At 40.2% G+C, this 22,011-nt stretch overlaps 1 protein-coding gene across 2 annotated transcripts in view; it reads right to left on the reverse strand.

Moving 5' to 3' along the window:
• The window catches only part of MRC2 (mannose receptor C-type 2), a 70,944-nt gene that overhangs the window by 48,433 nt on the left and 500 nt on the right, over nt 1-22,011 (reverse strand). Inside the window, exons 2-7 of one of the 2 annotated variants that reach the window (XM_073004062.2) lie at nt 11,920-12,327; nt 8,101-8,274; nt 7,232-7,396; nt 4,841-4,954; nt 2,088-2,231; nt 6-188 (exon numbers count right to left, since the gene is read on the reverse strand). In XM_073004062.2, coding sequence (XP_072860163.2) covers nt 6-188; nt 2,088-2,231; nt 4,841-4,954; nt 7,232-7,396; nt 8,101-8,274; nt 11,920-12,327 — 1,188 coding nt within the window. Of the gene's footprint in view, nt 1-5; nt 192-2,087; nt 2,232-4,840; nt 4,955-7,231; nt 7,397-8,100; nt 8,275-11,919; nt 12,328-22,011 lie in introns of both variants that reach the window. The other variant, XM_073004061.2, reaches the window with a different exon arrangement.

The following is a 22,011-nucleotide window of genomic DNA, read 5'->3' on the forward strand; positions in this document are numbered from 1 at the left end:
CTTACCTTGTTTTATTTGCTTGGTAACGAACTCCAGTTCAGAGAGCGTATGGATGCTCACCAGGTCGCCTTCATTCCGTGAACAGGTCTTTTTTGCATCAAGCCAGCTTTTCTTCTCACTGATCAAACGGTAACAGTTAGTCTGGAATGGCTGCCAACTGGGATCACAGTCAACTTTCACCTCTGGCTCTACTGGGATTGAAGCAGAGAAGCTCTCATAAGTGGCACTCATAATAATGACTGGATATATTCGAAGCAACTTCATTATATTTTCACATTTCATATCTGCTTCCAGATAGCTGATTATTACATCTAACAGACAAAAGCATTAGACAGCTAGTCAGTCATCTTCCTTCCTTAGCAGATATTCCTCAATAAGAAAAAAAAAGCGGAAGCAGTAGTGGGGAGCATATTGGAGAGATATACCATGTTTCCCCGAAAATAAGACAGGGTCTTATATTATTTTTTGCTCCAAAAAAAGCATTAGGGCTTATTTTCAGGGGATGTTTAATTTTACAGTTATGTCATCTTCTTCTGGTTGCTGCACAATGGTGGAGGGCGGGGTTTCATTTAACTGGAGCTTATTTTTGGGGTAGGGCTTATATTACGAGCATCCTGAAAAATCATACAAGGTCTTATTTTCAGAGAAACAGAGCAAATAGAAGATAACAACATCTGGTCTTCCTATAAAGTTTTGGGAAAGGTGGAGGAAATAATGAAAATATCTTATGGAAGCCTACCAAAATGTTAAAAGTCCACCACTAACAGAAGTAAACTATTTGCTGCGTGAATCCTAGAAGCTCCTTGATCTGTAATAAAATCAGTTACACTAAATGCCTGCTTCCAAAGCTTCGGTCAATATACTTTTCCCCCCCATTCTGGCCCACTGGGCTGCCTATTTCTCACCCTTCAAAAAGTTCTCTGCCTGTTCACTTTGTTCCAACTGGCATCACATAAGGGAGTCCCTAAACTCCCTTATGTGTGAAGTTTATCACCAAGTCTCATTCTTTTAACTTTGTTCACACTTCCATTTGTGCTTGATTATATATTCTTTTTTCAAGGAATTTTCTTACAAATCCACTCTGCCTATTCTCTCTGTTTTAATCATGTTGTTCCTGGGTGCACTTTTCCCAGGCTGCTCTTCTCATTCAGACTCTTGAGGCCAGCTACATGGAAGTTTATTCCGCTCTATAAACCATTGTTGTAATTGTTGGGACTGCTCTTAAAAAATGTCAGCTGCACAACATTCTTGCTAGAGTGTTCCAACCTGTCCCTAATGGGGACCAATCTGGGACAGGCTGGGTTGGAGCCTACAACTAGGATCAGTCCAAATAAACATGGTTTTCTTCCTGTGTGACCACCTAGATTGTTCCAGTTTAAGGTTGCGGGTGTGTTCTTCCTACACATTGGTGATGTGTAGAAGTGTGTGTGGTCTGGCCATGACTGCAGATGGAGGCATTTTTGTTTTAATTTTTTAAAAAAATACTTTCTCACTACTGCACTGCATCACTTAAGCACTATAAAGTACAGGGTTGAGGATTATATCCTGACTGTGCAACTTCACTTTTACACACATTGATTGCCTGCAGTTCTGCAGATATTGCTCAACATGTCAGTGAAGACCATGTAGCACAATATTAGGCAGCAATGTTTTTTAAAAAAAAAAATAGAAATGTATTTCAGAAATGAAGACAACCAAAGGGTCACTTAGGCTCCATTCCACTTACCAAAAACTAACTTCTAAAAAAAAAGAAGAAAAAGGAGAAACATGTGGCTGAAACATAGCGCTCCGTTCCCTCCACCCACCTCCTTTGTGTACATAAAAACCCAGAATTAATACCCACCCAAACAAATGGGAGCAGGCTGTTCCCCAAATGGCTGATAGCTATTGCAGAAGAGAAGGCAAGAGGCAGAGAGTGAGAAGGGGAGGGACATATTGTGACCAAGTAGATGAAAACAGAGCAATCTAACATCAACGTGTGGTTAACCAGATCACCATGACAGGGAAGAGAAGAAGTGGTCCAATGAAGCCCCAACATTCCAAACCGTTCCAAAGTTCCAACTGTTCAGCCACTCGAAATCACAAACCTGCCCAATATGTATTAGAGGTGGCATTGGGTTTCTTCTTGCAGATGTAGGGCAAAGCGATGCTGCAGTCACGGTTCTGCCATCCCCCTGATGACTCAGTCCGGATCACCCCACAGTTTTCTTCATTGGGATTGTCAGGCTGATCTATAAACCAAAGGAGGAAAACACCCAGCTTTCCAATGGCTGTCACTGAAGCAGAAATCTAGCAACTGGAAAATGACTTGCCATATGGCAAGAGAGGAAATGCATTCAACGATGTCACATGAAATCTCAAATTATTAAGGTATTATTTCTATATGAGGAGCAGATTAGGTCAAGACATCCAGATTTTGTTACCTGGCAGCGCAGTATTTCTACTGCACTGCCACTACATCAGAGTGGTAGAATATACCAGATGGGCGGGATACAAATCGAACAAACAAACAAACAAACAAACAAACAAATAACATTGGAATAATATGCAGCAGACCCACAATCAAGTCATTGCTCAGACATAACATCCAGAAGACAGCTTTGAAGCAAATCCATCTCAGAACGTGTAGAACACTCTGCATTCTTCAAAAGTGGGATCATCCATCTCCTTAAATGTGCCAGCAAGTTTTGAGAGTAACCATGCTTTCTTTCAAACAAGAGTTTGGAGAATTTGTTTTTTGGATTACAACACCCAAAATTTATGGTTTAACCTTCACGCACTCAGATGGGACATGCCAGTCCCCCACAGTCAAATTCTGTTGCAGAATCCTCAATGAACTGAGTTGACCATGTAGATAATTAACAGTAATCATCACCACCACGACCACCACCATCATCTTAGAACTGCAGAGCTGGAAGAGATCCTATAGATCAGAGGTCCCCAACCTTGGGCCTCCAGATGTTCCTGGACTACAACTCCCAGAAGCCTTCACCACCACTTCTGTTGGCCAGGATTTCTGGGAGTTGAAGTCCAAGAACATCTGGAGGCCCAAGGTTGGGGACCACTGCTATAGATCACCATGTCCAGCCCCTGTCAAGAAGGCATAGTAAGAAACTGAATTCCCAGCCCATGGCTCCACAGCCAGGTCCCTAAACCTCGAGACTTCTATAACATTGTCATTAGAGATGGGGACAAATTTTTAAAAATGGTGATTAATTGTGATTTGTGATTCATCAAGGTTAACGAATCAACAAATCTGAATTTACAAATATTCGCTGACAAGTTGACAAGTCAATTTGTCAATTCATTTTCAATTTAAAATGCTATAAAACAGGGCCCCAAGCACCTAGAGACACCAGATGTGTCAGGAAGCTTCCTCAAATGGTTTTCTACAAGTTCAGCAAGTTTGGTGAACATTCAGTAATGGACCCCTGAGTTATATAGTCACAAGGAGGACATCCCCAAGAAAGTCCCCCCCCAGATACTTAGAAATTCCTAAATCACACCAAACTTTCTATGTCCTTCCCAAACACACCTGCCAAGTTTGGTGAAGATTGGAGATCGGAAATCAGCCACAAATTGGGGGCCCCAGGATAGTTTATTACGCAGCACAGAAGCAGATGGCATTGAGGGAGTTTGATTTGGCCCCAACAGAATGAGAGGTCTTTGGCACTGAAGTAGAATGGTTTGTCTCTGGCAGGCATACAAAGGCATGAGGCACTGAGGTAGAGTTTGTCTTTAGCAACATCACATTTGGCAGCAAAGTAGAGTTACCCCCAGTAGGCACTGAGGCACTTGGCAGCAAAGTAGACTTTGGCCCCATTGGGCACTGAGATAGTTGGCAGCAGAGTACCCGTTGGTCCCATTGGGCACTGAGGCACATGGCAGCAAAGTAGACTATGGCTCCATCGGTCACTTAGGTACCCCATCAACTAAGACTCTTAGAGAGAGACACAACACAGCTACTCAGAAATTACCATATTTTCCATGTATAAGACTATACTTTTTTCAAAAATCTTTAGACTAAAAATTGAGGGTCGTCTTATATACGGAAGTAAGCTGAGGAGAGAAAAAACAAGTGGAGAGGAAAGCAGGGATCAAAGTGATCCTGCAGGGCTTTGATCCCTGCTTTCCCCACTGCTTGCTAAGTACCGTGGGCCTAGGAAAAGGAGGGGAAAAGGTTCAAAGCAATTCGGTGGCTGTATAAGGGGGAAAGGGATCAAAATGATTTTGCGGTTGTGGAATTGCTTTAATCCCTTTCCCCCTCCTTTGCTAAGGCACACATGGCTTAGCACAAAGAAAGCAGGGATCAAAACCATCCTGCAGTACTTTGATCCTTATATATACACACTGGAATTTTCAATACATGTTTTTCACCCTGGTGGACAAAGGTTAAAACACAAAACAACAAGTCCAGGTAGCATGCTTGAAGAGGGAAGAGACAGGTTGATGGATGAACCAGTATCTGACTTGCCAGCATGTACACCTAACATGCAAATTGCGAAGACAGGCAAAAGATGGACTCATATCAGAACTGCTTTTATACTGTGTCTGGTTTTACCCTGATGGTTAAGTCAGGTACTGTACATGGCATGTATCTGTTCTGTGTTTCTGTGCTTGTGTAGATTTCTACAGGTCCACAGGTCCATTGACCAATATATTTCACCCAGAAGTTGTCTGTTTCACAAGAAGCTACGTATCTGTATCAAAATCCCTTGATGTGACAAAAAAATTAAAACAAGTTAGTAATATAGGCCAGCAACCGGTGCTTGCAAGATGGCTTTGCTGACAATTCTTTCAGATGTCACTCACTTTTCCTCAACATGCATCCTTTACTTACCACTTTCCCAATTAAGGAATTTCAAGGGTGAGTTGTCTGACCACTGCCAGCCCCCATTGAGATCCAAATCATTCAGCCCAATCCAGAGGGTGGACCCATATCCTGTTAGCAGTCCTGGAGGAGAACAGACAGGAAATGGCAAAATGTCATAGCATAAGCCCCCTACTTCCCAAGAAAAGCCATGGCCCATCATGCTTACATCTCCCAGCATCCCAGAACAGCATCTGACCTTTATTCCACCAGCCTCACCAAAGCTTACTACTGGAATCCCTCCTGATATCACCCAATATAGTCCAGTCTTGCCTGAATCCCATTTCTCGGTTATCCATTTACAGTACTGGTTCTCAACCTTGGGTCCCCAAGCTTTCTTAGACTAAAATTTCCTGAAGCTTTCACCACTAGCTGTACTGGCCAGGGCTTCTGGGAGTTGTAGTCCAAGAACACATGTGGACCCATGGTTGGGAACCACTGTTTTATAGGACAAGATTGTAGACCTCTCTTTCTCTTATAACACTCACATATAAACAAAGATCATATTGGTCAGTGTCAATGTATAGAATTGAAACAAAACACAAAATCTGCATGCACATGACAGTTAAAATTCCAGAAAACAATGCAAGTTTTCAAGTTCTCTAGAACTTCTCCTCAGGCCAGATGGTATTAAAAATTAGAAGGGGTGCGTGAAGCAGAGAAGTTGAAAAATGTGAATCAGTGTTGTTGTGGAGAATTTATACTGAATATGCCATTAGTGAGTGTCCAGGTAACAGACTGCACTTAGCATTGCACACTGGGTACAGGAGAAAGGATTAAGTTTCCAAATTCCCTTCCGTACTTAAACTCAAGGGAAGCAAAGATAGCCACAGGCAGTCTAAAGAGTGCTCCTGTCTCTTTTTTTAAAACTCAAAGTGACTAGAAGGCTATTAGGAGCAGAAGTATAGAGAAAAAACAAATTCCTCACATAAACAAACCTGAAGATAAAATTTTAAATATTGCAGTAACTAACAGTAGTGAATCCAATTACAAAAACTACCTATCACCTATATATTTTAATTGATTTTCATTTGTTTCTTATTATTTCATGTTTGTTCATCTTATTTGTGGGCTGTAATGATAAATGTAATTCGACATATTCATTACATATATGCTATGTTTGTTTTGTTATGTATGCTATGCTATGGTATGTTTTTTATATTTACTGTATGTTATGTAGTGTTATGTTATGTACATCCTTTCTCATGAGTAGGTTATATTTGCTATTCCTGTCCACTATTCCAAAGCAGTGGTCACTGAAGTCACTAGGTCACCAAGCCTAGCTTCCCCCCACTGAAATACATAACAAACCCCAACATAACTGGAACAGAATTGGTCAATGGGCATAGATGAGAGACTTCCATTAAATAAAATACAGTGGTGCCTCGCTTAACGATGTTAATTGGTTCAAAAAAACATTGCTATGGGAAAACATCGTTAAGCGAAACACCATTTCCCATAGGAATGCATTGAAAACTGGTTAATCCGTTCCAATGGGAACGGATTACCATCCTTAAGCGAAAATCCCCATAGGAAACATCGCTGAGTGAAACAATGTTTCCCCCATCGGAAAGCCATTGAAATGCATTGAAGCCGACTCAATGCTTTTCAATGGCTTTCCGATGTCCGTTTTTGCTCATTTTTAAGTGTCTTAAAATGTTTGAAACCTGTTTGAAATGCTTTGAATCGGTAGTGCACCTTGTGAAACCTACGCAAACTTAATTTGGCTTTGTTCTGAGTCTTCATTAATTTTTGGTGAATTCTTGTTTTCCCCATTGAAATCTATTGAACTGTCCGTTCAATGAATTTCAATGGGGAAAAAAATTCACTAAAAATTAACAAAGACTCAGAACAAAGCCAAATTAAGTTTGCATAGGTTTCACAAAGTGCACTACCGATTCCAAGCATTTAAAACAGGTTTCAAACATTTTAAGACACTTAAAATGAGCGAAAACGGACATCGTTAAGTGAAAATCCCCCATAGGGAACATTGTTAAACGATGCGGAAAATTCCTCCAAGAAACACATTGTTAAGTGAATTCTTTGTTAAACGAAGCGATCGCTAAGCGAGGCACTACTGTACCTTGCTCATTCCTGTCAGAAGACCCTGATTTAGTCCCTCCTTTCTCTTTCTTTCTTTCTTTCTTTCTTTCTTTCTTTCTTTCTTTCTTTCTTTCTTTCTTTCATACTTATATACTTACATACTTACATATTTACATACTTACATACTTACATACTTACTTACTGACTGCCCATCTAGCAAATTGCTATTCTGGGTGATGTACAACAAATTAAACATATATTGTACAACAATACAGATAATGTGACAGTAATAATACAGACAATATTACTACTGCTCACCATTGATGTAGGTCTGTTCATGGATCTCTGTGATGCTTAGCAAGCTGGCCCCTTGTTGCTCACAGCTCTTCCCAGCCTCCTGCCAGGAAAGGGTGGACTGGAAATTGAACTGGTAGCAACTGTTGGTGAGCTGGTCCTTGTCCCAAAAAGTATCACAGTCATTGCCTAAGACAACACAGACCAGAAAGTAAGGAAGTTACAACATACAATTCCTAGAATCCATATTCAACTTAATTAGACAACTGAAATAAATCCAAAAGAGAACTAGTCACTTGGCTGAACATGTGAGATTCTATGGATGTCAGGATGACACATTCTCCAGCTTTTGCATTGTATAACTATGACTGAGAGAAAGAGAAGGGGGGGGGGGAGGGTTCAATAGCAGAATGACAGCAAAGGAAAGTTTAAAATAGGTAGCAGGGCTTCCATGGCTTACAAATAAATCAAACCTTGGGAAAAAACTACCACTCAGACAACAAGTCTCAAAATCCCTCTGCCTGTCAAAACCACTGGACCTGCAAGCTGGGGAAAGTCTGGAAGCTGTTGACCAAACAGTAACATTTTCAACTTCCTAAAATAAGCAAACACTTTCATTATGCATTGATCGCTTAAACTGAGCATTCTAGAAAGAGAAATGAGAACTCTTAATGATGTTTTTCCAGTAACCTAGGAAAAACTTACGTGCAGTCCAGGGAGAGGAGTGGCAGAGTAGCTCAGGAAGACAGAGCCCTGAAATCTTAAAAACCATAGGTGACAAGAAGGAATCAGAAGAAAAACTCCCACTCCACTGAAAATGTCAACAGAAATCTCTGTCTAATCCCACAGCTAGCTTGACAAGGGCTAAAATAAAACCCATGGAAGCATCTTACTCTTAATGGGGCAGAAGCCCCATCTCTCATCTTTGCCATAATCCTGTGTGGTGGCACACCAGAGATGACCATCTCCACGACCCATGCTTGTACAATCATAGAACCACTGGTTGTCATACTTGAAAGGAATGGTGCAGGGCTTCCCATGAGAATTCCCTTGAATGGTGTAAATTTCTGGAGAGAGAAAGAGAGAAATCCACGATTCAAGACTCGCTCCTTTTCTGCAAGGAAAAAGAAATGCTTACGATTTAATCAAAGAATCTGGCTAACTACAGTCTGTAGTCCTGTGCAAAATCCATCCAGTCTTTCCATAATTCCTTTGGCCACATATGCCCTCAGCACATCCTGCCTGACCTCAGATTAATTCCACAAGCATTATTGCTGGCAGATTGCTCCACCGAGCACATGATGAGATTTTTTCCACATATAATAGAACTATGCACACTCTACACTAACAAAATAAACATTACTGTTCTGCATCAGGTGGGAACTATCTGGATTGTACAGAATACAAGACAAGATACAGGAATTTATTAAGGGCAAGAAGCTAACTGTAGCAATTTGCTGAAAAGCAACAAGGTCATAAAGGTTGCTGCCATTATGAACATAAAATAAGACTGTTTGCTACTGCAACTAGTAATTATTCTGTAGATTAATGGATGTTGAAAATGTGTTGTGTATCTTCACTCCTAAAACAAAAGGTTTAGGAGTAGCAAGAATGGAGTTAACTTCTTCTATCCAATCCAAAACAAATTCTCAAGGATTTCTTTAAAGGTGGCTGCCAATGAAGATTTGCCACCTTTAACTTGTTGATTTTTTTTTAGTAAGACATGCTTACTCTGTTTATCAATTGTGAATGTAACGCCTTTCAAATCTATGAATAATTCCCTTAATGCAGGTTTCTTTGTATTAATCATGGTGTCACACTTTAATGTAGGGTACGTGCTCTACACTCTGTAGCAGAGAGCACATTCAGTATGAAATAGCATGTAGATTTGGAGGAATCCTGTTTTGGTGGACATGGATCTATAGGTCCAATCTTATAGGACATTCACTTTCCATTTTCATCAAGGTATTTTTCCAATTTCATCGAGATATTCAAACTGTTTCCCCGTAAATGCTGAGTTGTGTGCCTTGAATTAGCTATGCAAATTAAAGAAATGCACATTTATGGACTTGTTTTCAAGAAGTACAGTATTCTTCCATGAAATCTTTTCAAAACCTTCCCTAGCCTTCCTTCTGGTTTTTGAAACTTCTCCAGACACTACTCACAGACCTGCCCATTTTTGTAGCCTTACGGGAAGACACTCATTATAATTTTTCTTATGATGGCTGCTATTCTTAGAATGCTGAGTTCCATGCCAAATATCCTTTTCTGTATTTTGCTATAGCTGTGGAACTGCAGAATACATATACAAACCACACATAAAGAGGAGAGGTTTGAGGTTAAATTAAATGCATATAGGTCCCACTGAAATCAACAAGACTTAAGTTAGTTGCAATTAACTGTTCAGATTGATTTCAATGGGACATAGTGTGATTAATTTTATCTTGATCCAAGCCAAAGCAAAAAAGGACAAGTTCATTATGAAGCAGCTTCACAAACAAATGGAATTTGATGGCTGAACTTAAGAGGAATTCAAAATGAATGGTGGTTAGTGGCATTGGAAGTGGCCCATCAATGGCCTAAAAAGGAACTCTTGAGTTGCAGTGAAAACATGAAAATAGTAGATGGGAGTTTGGTGAGGATTTTGGAAGGCAGGCAAAAATAAACATATTTCAGAGACACTATATTGTTTTTCTATTTAGGTTGGCTTTAAGGAGGTGCGGTAAACCCTGCCAAATAAATAGTTGGAATTACAGATGGGAAAAAGTTTTTGTTTTGCTTTTTAATTGCTGGCTGAGGTTTTCTTGTAGTTAAAAAATGCAACTTTTCACATAATTGGCTGAAATTTTTTAGAATGCTGAATGCAATGCCCTAATTGGGATTTAATGGATGGTCCAGACTTGTTCAATAAATATCAGAATCCTATTGTGAAATACAGCACATGTAAGAGGTACTGTGCAAGCAGTTTTCTCATCTTGCTGGCCAACTGTCAAATGCCTAGGCGCATAACTAACTGTGAAACCAATAGCACAATTCAGGCACATCAATGTTCACAACATGCAGCAAGATCAGACACACACTGCTTGCATGATTTCTGGTTTATGCTGTGCAAATCCAACAGGATTCTTGCCAAAATACTTTTCAAATAGGTTAACAATTTTACTGGCAACAACTTTGATTCTACAGATAAACAGGCTCTGAATGGTTGTTTTATATTAATTATTGTTACACAGAGCTACTGAAGATATTCTACTTTCACCATTTCAGATATTGGTGGGAAGGAGGCATAAATGCATCATGACTGTTTGTCAAGGAAAGCTGCAGAAAGGGAAATATTTTCAATAAAATCTTATTAGGAACAAAGGAAAACTACAATGCACTAGAGCTGATGATCAGACAACCAAAATAGCTAGTCTTAGGGTGGACAATAACATTGCTTCAAGCTGTGCATGTCCAGCCTATGGAATTCATTCTTACTTCATGTTCTTATGGTCACTAGCACAAGATTATATATTAATTTCCATACATTTAAGTATATTTTTTTAATTGTATGAAAACTAGTCCCACTTGAGACAACTAGCAAGGTTTGCCAGAATCATTATATGAGTCTGTACACATCTAACTATGAGTTACTGTGGACACACAATGGGGCTCACCTGTTATCATAATTCTTTTAAAAAAGTTCTCTGGCACCCTGGAGTCTAACATGTTTTATTTAACGTAGGTTTTAGTGGACTGAAACTACCTCATCAGTTTAAATGGGTGAGAGTCCACAAGTGTAACAGATAAATAAAATGTGTTCGCTTTAAGATGGACTCTCTGTGGGTTTTCCTGTGTAATGGACAAACACAGCTACAGTGGGGTCTCTACTTAAGAACTTAATCCGTATTGGAAGGTGGTTCTCAAGTTGAAAAGTTCTTATGTTGAATCTGCATTTCCCATAAGAATGCATTGAAAACCATTTAATCCGTATCTGCTCTTTTCCGTCCATAGAAACTCCAGTGGAACCTCTACTTAAGAACGTAATCCGTTTTGGAATGGTGTTCTTAAGTTGAAACGTTCTTAAGTTGAAGCAAAATTTCCCATAGGAATGGACTGAAAACCAATTAATCCGTTCTGGCTGTTTTTTTGTTATGTAGAGGTGTGTTCGTACATTGAAGCATTAGTTCCCATAGGAACTAATGCAAAGCTGGTTAATACGTACTCTATCACTAGGGGGAGAATTTTTTTTTAAACCTAAGATGACATAAGGTTAAAAAAAGAGCAGGAAAGGTTTTTTTTTCCTGTTCTTATCTTGGATTTCTGTTCTCAAGTAGAAGCAAAATTTAGCAAATGGAGCTGTTCTTAAGTTGGATTGTTCTTAAGTAGAGACGTTCTTAAGTAGAGACCCCACTGTACTTGCACACACGCCAGAAATATAATCATGAAGCCCTGCTTGTGATTTTCATAAATAATTTGGCTGGTTTCTGAAAGGTGATACTACTTATTCGAACATAGCAAGCATGTTTGGCATTCTTACATACTTCAGTGACTCGTGTTCTTAGACATCCTACATTGGGTTTTCTTTTTTTAAAAAAAATAATAATAATGAAAGCACAGGTTCCCAGACCAAAGAATACTAAATTCCAAGTTTGCCAAACAAACCCATAAAATGCAGCTGATGCAATGCTCGATTACAAGACTATATTTCAGTCTCTTCATGGAGGCTTTACCAGAGTATGGCCTGGAGCACAAATCTTCATCGCTGCCATAGATCTTCCACTGGCCTCCCCGGGCTTGATCACCCCTCTCTGCTGGTGGCACTGACCAGTTCCCCAACCTAGAGCTCAAATATTGGGAAAGCTGGTCCCCTAGGCTCCGGCAGTTCCACCGCATGTTGACAGATTCTCGGTCGCATTCATAGGTAGCTAGTGCATGGGCTGCTGTGCTGGTGTTTGCAGATTTCCAGGAGACCCCCAAGCACTGCATGGTTCCAATGTTGAAGAGCCGATTTCGGGAAACCCATTTCCACTTCTGGGCTGGGAGGCTAGTATTGCAAATCTTGGAAATTTTCACCAGAGAGTCCTTTGTCTCCAAGCAGCCCTGCAGGCCACTGCTATAGATGAGAAATATCCCAGAGTCTGAGAAAACAAAAGGCAAAGAAGAGAGGGAATAATACTAATACTATTATAATAATAATAATAATAATAATAATAATAATAATAATAATAATAATAATAATAATAATAATAATAATAATAATAATAATAATAATAATAATAATAATAATAATAATAATAATAATAGAAGAAGAAGAAGAAGAAGAAGAAGAAGAAGAAGAAGAAGAAGAAGAAGAAGAAGAAATAGTAACTCACACAGTAAATCCTAAAGGCCATCTAGTGCCAGCTCCCTGCTCTATCCTCCCTGAGTTCAGAAAAATGAGAACTGCCGTTCTCAAAATCCCTGCATGCATTCCAATGAAACAACATCCTTAAGCTCTATACCTTCCCAACAAGCCCAAAATCCTTGTCAAACCATCCAAAACAAAATACAGCACTCTGGCTATAACAGAGAACATATACCATATGGATCATTGGGGTAGGGAGTCAGTTTTCTATAAATCCCAATCACTAGTAAACAGTATGACAAGAGTCAAGTGAGTCAATCTGCAAACAACAGGAGCAGTCAACCAGAATAGTAAACAATATTTTAAAAGTGAAAAAAAACACTACTTTCTATGAGGACATTTAACTTGTCTGTGTGTGGTGTGTTTTTTTCCAACCTCCTACCAACAACTAACCCTACAATTACTTTGTTGCATCAAGGTGACCTTTTTCAGCACAGTTTCCAGCAGGACTTCAAGACCCCAGGCTTTAAATGGCTGCCACGCTGCTAGGTTTCTGCACAGAGTTTCCAGTGCCTAAGATGTGGCTTAAAGGCACCAATGTTTTTCCAAGTAAACCACTAGAATGATCCCTTTCCTAAGCAGATACAAAAGAGGTCAAGAGGAGGAGGAGATGTCAGCAGCTCTCATGCAAGGCAGATACGGTAACTTCTGGGAAGCATTAGCTTTTCTAAGATTTCTCCATTCTTAGCTATGTGGCTTTAGATACCCATAAGGTCATACTAAGAGGGAATTATGGCCAAAAAAGATCAGCTTACTCTAAAAACAAAGGGCTAAAATTAGAAAATTACAACTTGCAAGATGGCTTAGAAAATTACAGTTCCTGCAGGTTTGAAAACTTTTTGCTTGGGGGAGAGGCAGTCACAATAGCAAATTATCTGAAAGGACACAGAACTTACAAGAAACTAGTTCCATATTAACAAGATAGTTGTAATTCTTTCTTTTTCTTACTCTCTCAGCTATCTCTAATTTGCAACTGCAACAAGGAGTGGATAATTTCATTCATCTTGCATTGTAACTATATCAGGTTTATTACATCAGATTTTTATTATTTTATAGTTACTGGGGTGTGTGTATACAAGCTTCTTTTTACTTGTGGCTTTCTGACTTTTTAAAGTAGTAGTTAAATTGCTGTGGATGCCCAGTGTGATGTTGGAGAGTGTGATGGACTAAGACTCTGGAGAACAGGGTTCGAAGAACAACAGCTAAATGGTTGAAATTCTGTTGCACTACTCTGCAAAGTTGTAACTTTTGGAGGTAGATTGTCTCAAGTTAAGAAAACCCCGCAGACATTATCAGTTGCACTCTGTGCCCCATGTCTCAGTAGGGAACAGGGAACATCCTCAGAAGTTTCTTCATAGTTCACGCATCCTTCAGTCTTGAAAGACTATGGTAACGTGCTCTGTATGGAGGACTTGGAACAGTGTCTAGTGTGGCTGAGAAGGCCGATTCGAAAGTGACCATCCCTACCACACTGAAGACAAATCCAATCTGTCCACTGTCCAGCTCCCTGATTTTGCTGATTTTGTGACTTCCTCTTTGCCTCTTTGCGGAAGTATGACCTGACCTTTAAAAGTACACTACCCCCAGGTGTATGCAATGCTAACTGGCTTTCCTATTTACCAAATCTTAACTTGAGTCAATTTGCCTCTAAAAGTTATGCCTTTTATGTAGCAACACAATAGGATTTCAGCCAATGTATCTGAAGATCAGAAATAGGCTCCTTCTTCACCATCCGACTGATCTGGCCTTGGCATCCTGCACCAACTGCAAATTCTAGACTGTTTTAAAGAGAAGACCCAGGTATAGCTCGTGGCAATTTTCCACCCAGAAGTTATTAGAGCATGTCCAGCTAAAGGCACGTTATGAATGACTGAAGCCAGACCTTAGGAACGGCTCTAGCTGAGAAATCAGTCATAATCTGGCACAAACACTTCTCACCACTGTAACCACCAGGGCTTCTAGTGATAATTTTGAATCAAGAAGTACTCCCAAATGATACACCTGCTCCTTCAAGGGAAGTTCCACCATGTCCAGGACAAGATATCTATCCAGTTATTGAATCTCACAGTCACATATCTATGGTATCGCCATCTTACTGTGTGTCAGCATGATTTATTTATTTATTTATTTTGCAATCATCCAACCCATCGTCAGCACCAGACACTGCTTAAGTATTTCAACATTGTGACAGAAAAGAGAGACGGAGATGTGTGTCATCTAAACACTGATGACCCTATATTCCAAATTTATTCCTAATAATGATTGGAAGAGGGGATATGGTGGCGCTGCGGGCTAAACCGCAGAAGCCTGTGTGCTGCAGGGTCAGAAGACCAGCAGTTGTAAGATCGAATCCACGCAACTGATTGAGGTCCCGTCGCTTTGTCCCAGCTCCCGCCAACCTAGCGGTTCGAAAGCATGCGAATGCGAGTAGATAAATAGGGGCCACCTCAGTGGGAAGGTAACAGCGTTCCGTGTGTATGTCGCACTGGCCATGTGACCACGGAAGATTGTCTTCGGACAAACGCTGGCTCTATGGCTTGGAAACGGGGATAAGCACCGCCCCCTAGAGTCGAACACGACTGGACAAAAATTGTAAAGGGGAACCTTTACCTTTAATGTTTGGAAGTGTATCAAATAGAATCCAAAAGGTCTAATGCTCTACAAAATATCTGGCTTGCTATTGTGTCAGTGGGAGATTTCTCAAATTAAACACATAGGGCTTACACGAGCACAAGGATACAATGAATACCTCTTTGTGTTAACTCCAGAAAGCTCCAACCACTTGCACAACAGATCCTTGCACAAGCGGCTGTAAGGAAGATTCTGTTCAAGAAGTTCAACAAGCTAAAAAAAGGTTACCATAAGTCAGAATTGACTTGGCAGCACACAGTTATTATTCTTAATTACACCATAAAGAAAGGTTCTAGGAAGCTCTGATTCTAGCAAAATCAATTCACTTTTCTATTTTCCTGTAATCCAGCCCCTGGATTACATTTTGCTCTTTCCTTCTTAAAATTATGATCTCTCTGTCTTATACAATGAATGAGAGAAAATACTGGACAGGATAGAAAGAATGCCTTTTAAAAATGGCAGATAAGCAAAGTACAAAACTAAGGGAAACATGATCAAAAGGAGGAAGCATATCACAACAAACTACTGTATCTTTAGAGACTATCAGATCCAGATCAAATCAAATCCTGATCACAACTAATGTTAGATAGGAAAAGTAGAAATTATTCATTACAGTGGTATTCAGGCATTAGTCTACCCGCTGGAATATGAATATGACTTAGCCACTATGAAAATGCAAAGAGTCAGAAAGTACCAAACCACCTGGGAAATAAAAGGTCCAGGGGCAGAAGCTAAAATGCAGGGTAGTCTGCCATAAAGACTATTTATTCCAAAGTTGAAGACATTCCACTGTTAAAGAAATTCCTTGCTTTACTTTAATTCTTTACTCCCACCCTCCCGCCCACATTCCAGTACAGTAAGAAATCCAGGATTTGAGCACAGCCACAACTGAGCAATGGTGATTTAGCAGCCGTAATGTTGAACTTTCGAGTTTGCTCCCTTTTGGCGAGCTCACCAAAACACTCTAGGCACATGTCCTCATCACAACCTCTCCAGAGTGGAACACCATAAGAAAGACATCAGCTGTCTGGAGCCTTATGATAAGTCCCAAGCCCTGGAAATAGCTCGTCCTTTCAAATATCGAACAAGAATATGTGTTAAAATGTGCTGTCTTGTCTATTTTAGCTATGGTTAGAAGCGTGGTTTTCAGTTCTTTTGGTTTTAATTTGACATGGAAGAGAAAATTGGCATTGATGTGAATAACTTTTTTTTATTTGAAGAGTCCAAGACTGTTTCAAACATGTCATCATCTGTCTATGAGGGTCTGGAGTTGATGATCCATAGGGTTCCCTTCCAGTTCTGCAGTTCAAAAGTTATTGACTGTGATCAGAGCAGAGCTTGTTCCCTGCAGCTGGCATCGTCATGAAGGACCAGGCGGCAATTCCCATCTTTTCCCAGCCAATGCATTCAATGGTCTTGGTGTCTGAGAATGGTGGGAGCCGATGTCCTCAACATATCTGGAGAAAGCCTAGCTGGGGAAAACTCTGTCCTAGAGCAGAACTAAAGCTGGGGAGACTCCAGTTCAAATCTGCAACCGGTCATGACATGAACTAGTGAAGGTGTGTAGATTTTGTTTTTGAACTACAACTCCCAGAATTTCCAAGGCAGCAATAAGTGAGTGGGCCTTGGGTCAACCTACAGACCCACTGCTTCATCGCACATTCTGATATATGAAGCAAACACAGTCATTTACAGGGCAGCATGCTTCTGGAGCTGGTTTCAACCTCAGTGTGGCCTGCTGTTATTGACTTTGTCCCCCAACGTCCATGCAGTTCCCTGGCATCTTAAAAGGGGCACCTATGTACACAGAGACAATGGTTCTGACGGTCTTCTGGGCAGCTGGAACAACCACACAGCTAGGATGCAGATGACTATATGGAACACCCGTAGCAGAATGGTTGTCATCAGAAAAATGATGCGGGGGGAGGGGAAGGAGGAGATAAGTTCCCTCCAGGCACAAACCAGAAAAATGAACCATGAACCAGCTCATTGTTCTGGGGGTTCCTGCGGGTTTGTGGTTATGCACAAACCACAAAACAGGCCAATTAGTCATTTTCCCAGTTTGTACCCATCTAAAGTCAGGAACAATGGGAGATACAGACCAAAAATATAAGGAGGGCCCACCACATGTTCTGTGCTTTACCTCCTATAATCCATGTGGATGTTGTATCCTGGAGCTGAAATCTACTATATCTTCAGGATCAAAGTTTGAAAACATATGATATAGATAATCTGTGTGCTAATAGGAGATGATGAAGGAAAGAAAGGTGGAGGATCACACCTCAAAACAAAAGCATCCTTATTTCTCCTACATCATTATCACTGAAGGTATGAAAATGTCTCAGTAGTACCTCCATCTGAGATATCAGACACGTCAACAAGAATTTTTTAAGAGGCTTTTGTACTTTTGGGGCAATGTTTTATGGGAATGCAATATATCATTACAAAATTACAATATATACTATGCAGGATCATTTCAACATATTTTGCTGCCTGGGATGAAGCACAAATGATACTGACCCTCTCCTTTGGCCGAGTGCACAGTATTCTCTCTCTCTCTCTCTCTCTCTCTCTCTCTCTCTCTATCTATCTATCTATCTATCTATCTATCTATCTATCGTATATATGCCACCTATCTAGTGGCAAGCCACAACTCTGGGCTGTTAACAACAAAAATTAAAAACTCCACCCACCCTAAATGAAAAACCAACACACACATCCAGAAGGAACAGGAACAAAATAAAATTCAGTGTGTTGGTCTGTCAAAGGTGGAGGACATTCTTAAAGGCCTCCTTGAAAAGCAGAGTTTTAACCTGTTTCCAGAAGGACAGGTGGGAGGGCACCTGTATACATCCACAAGCAATGTGTTCCACAGTAATGCAGCCATCACTGAGATGGTCCAGGTCCTGGTGGTCATTTTCCAGGTCTTCTTTGGGGTGCCCTCACAACAACAATGCCTGGGAAGACCAGGTGGTCCAGCCAGATAATTTTATAGAGAAATGCTCTGACAGGTGGCAAGGTCCTAAACCATTAAGGGCCTTAGAGTTTAATACTGATACTTTGAATCTGGCACAGAAGCAGACAAGGAGCCAATGCAGGAAAAGGTGCCCATTTTTTTTTAAAATCAGTGGCTCTTTACAAATTTGGGACACAGACCATCTTTCAAAGGCAATGCAGGACCTCTTACATTTGGGCAAGATTTTGGTTTCTAAGGATACAGAAAGAAGAGTTCTGAGTTGCCATTTTACTTTTCCCCCAAATATTATTGCATGACGTGCAAGAGTTTAGGCTGGCTAAAACAAAACTAAGCAGAGTGAAACAAATCAAAAGCTAGCCAAATAAATACATGACCTTCAGAAAGATGCTGATGTTTGGCAAACGTCATTTGTCCTTTATATTATGCAACTGCTGTCATCCCTCTTTTATTTGCCCACAGGAACAACACAAATATACCTGTTCGCAGCACCAGGCCATTTATCTCTGATCATGCAGGGCGATATGCACCCATCCACTGTTGTCAAGTCAATTCTGACTAATGACATCAATTTGTAGGGTTTCCTAGGCATGGTGTACTCAGAAGTGGTACTCTGGGACTGTGCAGTTTGTCCAAGGCTACACAGAATGGTTCCTTTTCCAGGAGGCACAGTGGAAAATCAAACTCCCAACCACTGGCTCCACAGCCAGGTACCCGATTCATTCACATTTAGATCTGTAGAACAGACAGGACATAGCATGCAAGGACAGAGAAGTGGGAGGGAAATAAATGAGAGGCATGGGTGGTGACAGAAGTCTTGCAGGCCCCATATCTATCCAGGTTGATAGAAAGTAGGAATATGGTCCATATTTTTGTTTTGGCTACCTCCTTCCAGTTCCATGCTGGTTTTTCCATGCTGGTTTTTCCCTTTCATGGCCATAACCATAAGATCTTCTGTCTAACATTCTATATGCACGATGATAGGGAACATCCAGTTCTATGTATGTTTGCTGCTCTCAAGATGAATCCAACTTATAGCAACCCTAATAAGAGTTTTCCAGGTAAGTGAGATATTTAAGGAGTGGTTTTACAAATGTCATCATTTCAGTGAGTCTCCATGGCAGAGTGAGGATTCAAATCCAGATCTCCTGGGTCCTAGTCCACCACTATATTCACTACACCACCCGGGGTAGCTATCTAGTTTTGCAGAATGATGCAGTTAGCCACTAAGACTGACCTTAAGATCGACAGTCTTGCCTCCTCCATCTCTTTTCTTTTTAACTCAAAACAAACAAACAAACAAACAAACAAAACCTGCTGCTGTTTTGTATAATCAAAGATTAACCTTTCAAGAGGTAGAAATAATAATCAGCAGCTAAATTAATTAAGGAAAAACACTAAGCAGACACAACTCTTTTAGACAGTTATACTGTTAAGAGCAGCTCACTTCCCATGTTAAGAAAGGCCTTCAAAAGAAACAGGGCCTCTAGAGTACATCAGTTTTCTCCAATTTATTGGCTTCCAAATGTGTGAAGCCCTTCTCTCATCATCAGAGATTGGCCATGCTAACCGAAGGTGAAGCAGGCTACTTTTTCTGTTATATGTGGTTATCCTCTAACAAAAAAATTTATCAGATAAGCACCTGGCCTGTTGGTTATGAGGCCTATATCTCTGAGCATCAATTTTAAGGAAATACTGTAGTGATAAGGACCTCACTGATTAACCGGATCTAACTTACTTTTAATATTAGTTTTGATTTGTATTTAGATGATTAATGTTTCTGTTTTAATTTATTTGTGTGTTTGTAATGGCTAAGGCCACACAAATAAACTTGCATTTGATTTGCTAAATACTAACTGGGGAAGATGGGGAGTGACCACCCAATACAGCTGTCCCCAGCATCAGAATGGGGAAAGCTAGAGTATGATGGATCTACACAGAACTTTGAACAACACTTTATTATTAATATAGAGTGTTTGTATCCCCACCTTTAAAGGAATGACTAGCAAATAAAAATGTATTTTATATTTATCAATTTGTAACACAATAAAAGTAAAATAAACATACAGAAAACCACCACATCATCATTATTTAAAAGATGAAAAACAGAACAGGGGAAACCAAGAAAGGCACACTATAAGAAAAGCAGTAAAACTTGTCAAACTCAAAATCTTTTAGCAGTTGAAGACCTTCTTAAAAACCTGAAGTGGCCGAACACTGTGTGCCAATATAATTTGCTGAATTTCTACTAAACATTTGCTTAGTGGCAAGCACTGTTCAAATTATAACTCTGCAACACCTTTATGATGCTTGAGACTGGGGCATTATTTTTTCCCTTTTACAGACAGTATACTGAACCTGGCAGAGAGAAATTGGCCCACGACTATTGTCTGTGACTCAAGAGAGGAATGATGACTATGGATCTTCTCAAGCCCAAGCTCAGTATATCAGGGGCCAAAGTACACAACACTTGGGAGAGCTGTGATTGCAGCTCCCAACAACTGTTGTTTTACACTTTAAAAGGTGCTGTGGAAAGCAGAATACTTGGTTCATAGTATTAGTAATTTGGGGCCAGGGGACACATTCAAAAGCAGAAGGAGCAGAGACAGTTACCTGGTTAGCTTGATGAGTGCAAAATCATGAAGTCCAAAATGCAAATAAGGCCACAAAAAATCTACCATTGTACATACTGAGGGTGTTCTGTTTTCTGGCTGCACAAATATTGTAAATATTTATAAGCAGTCTACACCACATTCATGTCTTTTTCTATGCTTTTTGCACCCAACTTTTTTTTAAAAGGCAGCAATTCCTAAACTATCCACTCTTTCTCACTAATAATGCTGTAATTTTCCAACATAATTTCTCTCCATAATTTGTTTCACTTTAAACTCCCCCCACCCTCAATATTTCCCCTCTTAAGTCATGATGGAACTTTTTTAGAAGATGTGCAGTGGCTTGTTTGTTAAGTTTCCCAGTTTTGAAATGCACACAACCAAAAACAAAAGCAGGATCAGAAGGTATATTTTCCATTGTCTAGAATGAACCAATGATCTGTCCAGACCTTGGAGCAGTTTTGCCAATTTGAACAAAAACATTCGATGCAACTATGGTGGAAAAGCACAGACTGAAAACAACCGACCAAGCTCTTGGGATGAATAAATTTTACTCTGGACCTTCACATCTATCTCGGTTGCATAAGCCAAACCTCTATCATCAGTGGACAATTGGAGGAGACAGCGTGGGAGGGTATGAACCACATGCATGCACGGACAGGCACAGCAAAAGCACACACATACACACTTGAATTTGTATGAGTGCATGTAAAGATTTGCTGGCAAGAGGTGCTGCCTGTTTTTTATTATTATTATTATTATTATTATTATTATTATTATTATTATTATTATTATTATTATTATTATTATTATTATTATTATTATTATTATTATTATTATTATTATTATTGCGGGACACATCTGAAAGGCCTTCAGGGTACTGTAGTAAAAGCAGGATTTTGTTGGGGAGGGACTCAAATACCTCCAGGTATGGAAGGGGTTTCAAGGGCAGCCGTACCCCCTGCTCTCCACAGCATTTGCTCAACTGCCGCTGTGATACTCCCTGCAAGGGGGGATCTTCCCATCAGAGGCAGTACATTTTGCTGCTGAATTCGTCGACGGGGAGATGGAGGCGCAGCAAGTTTTTCAAACAGCCAGCTCATACCGCCAGCTAGCCTCCCATTCTCCTCCCTTTGCCATTCCAAACCACATCTGGTTTCATTCAGGTCCCTCCTTCCTTCGCAAAATCCAAGCACACCCC

Source organism: Pogona vitticeps, chromosome 6, assembly GCF_051106095.1.
Source record: "Pogona vitticeps strain Pit_001003342236 chromosome 6, PviZW2.1, whole genome shotgun sequence".
In the NCBI taxonomy this organism is placed as follows: Eukaryota; Metazoa; Chordata; class Lepidosauria; order Squamata; family Agamidae; genus Pogona; species Pogona vitticeps.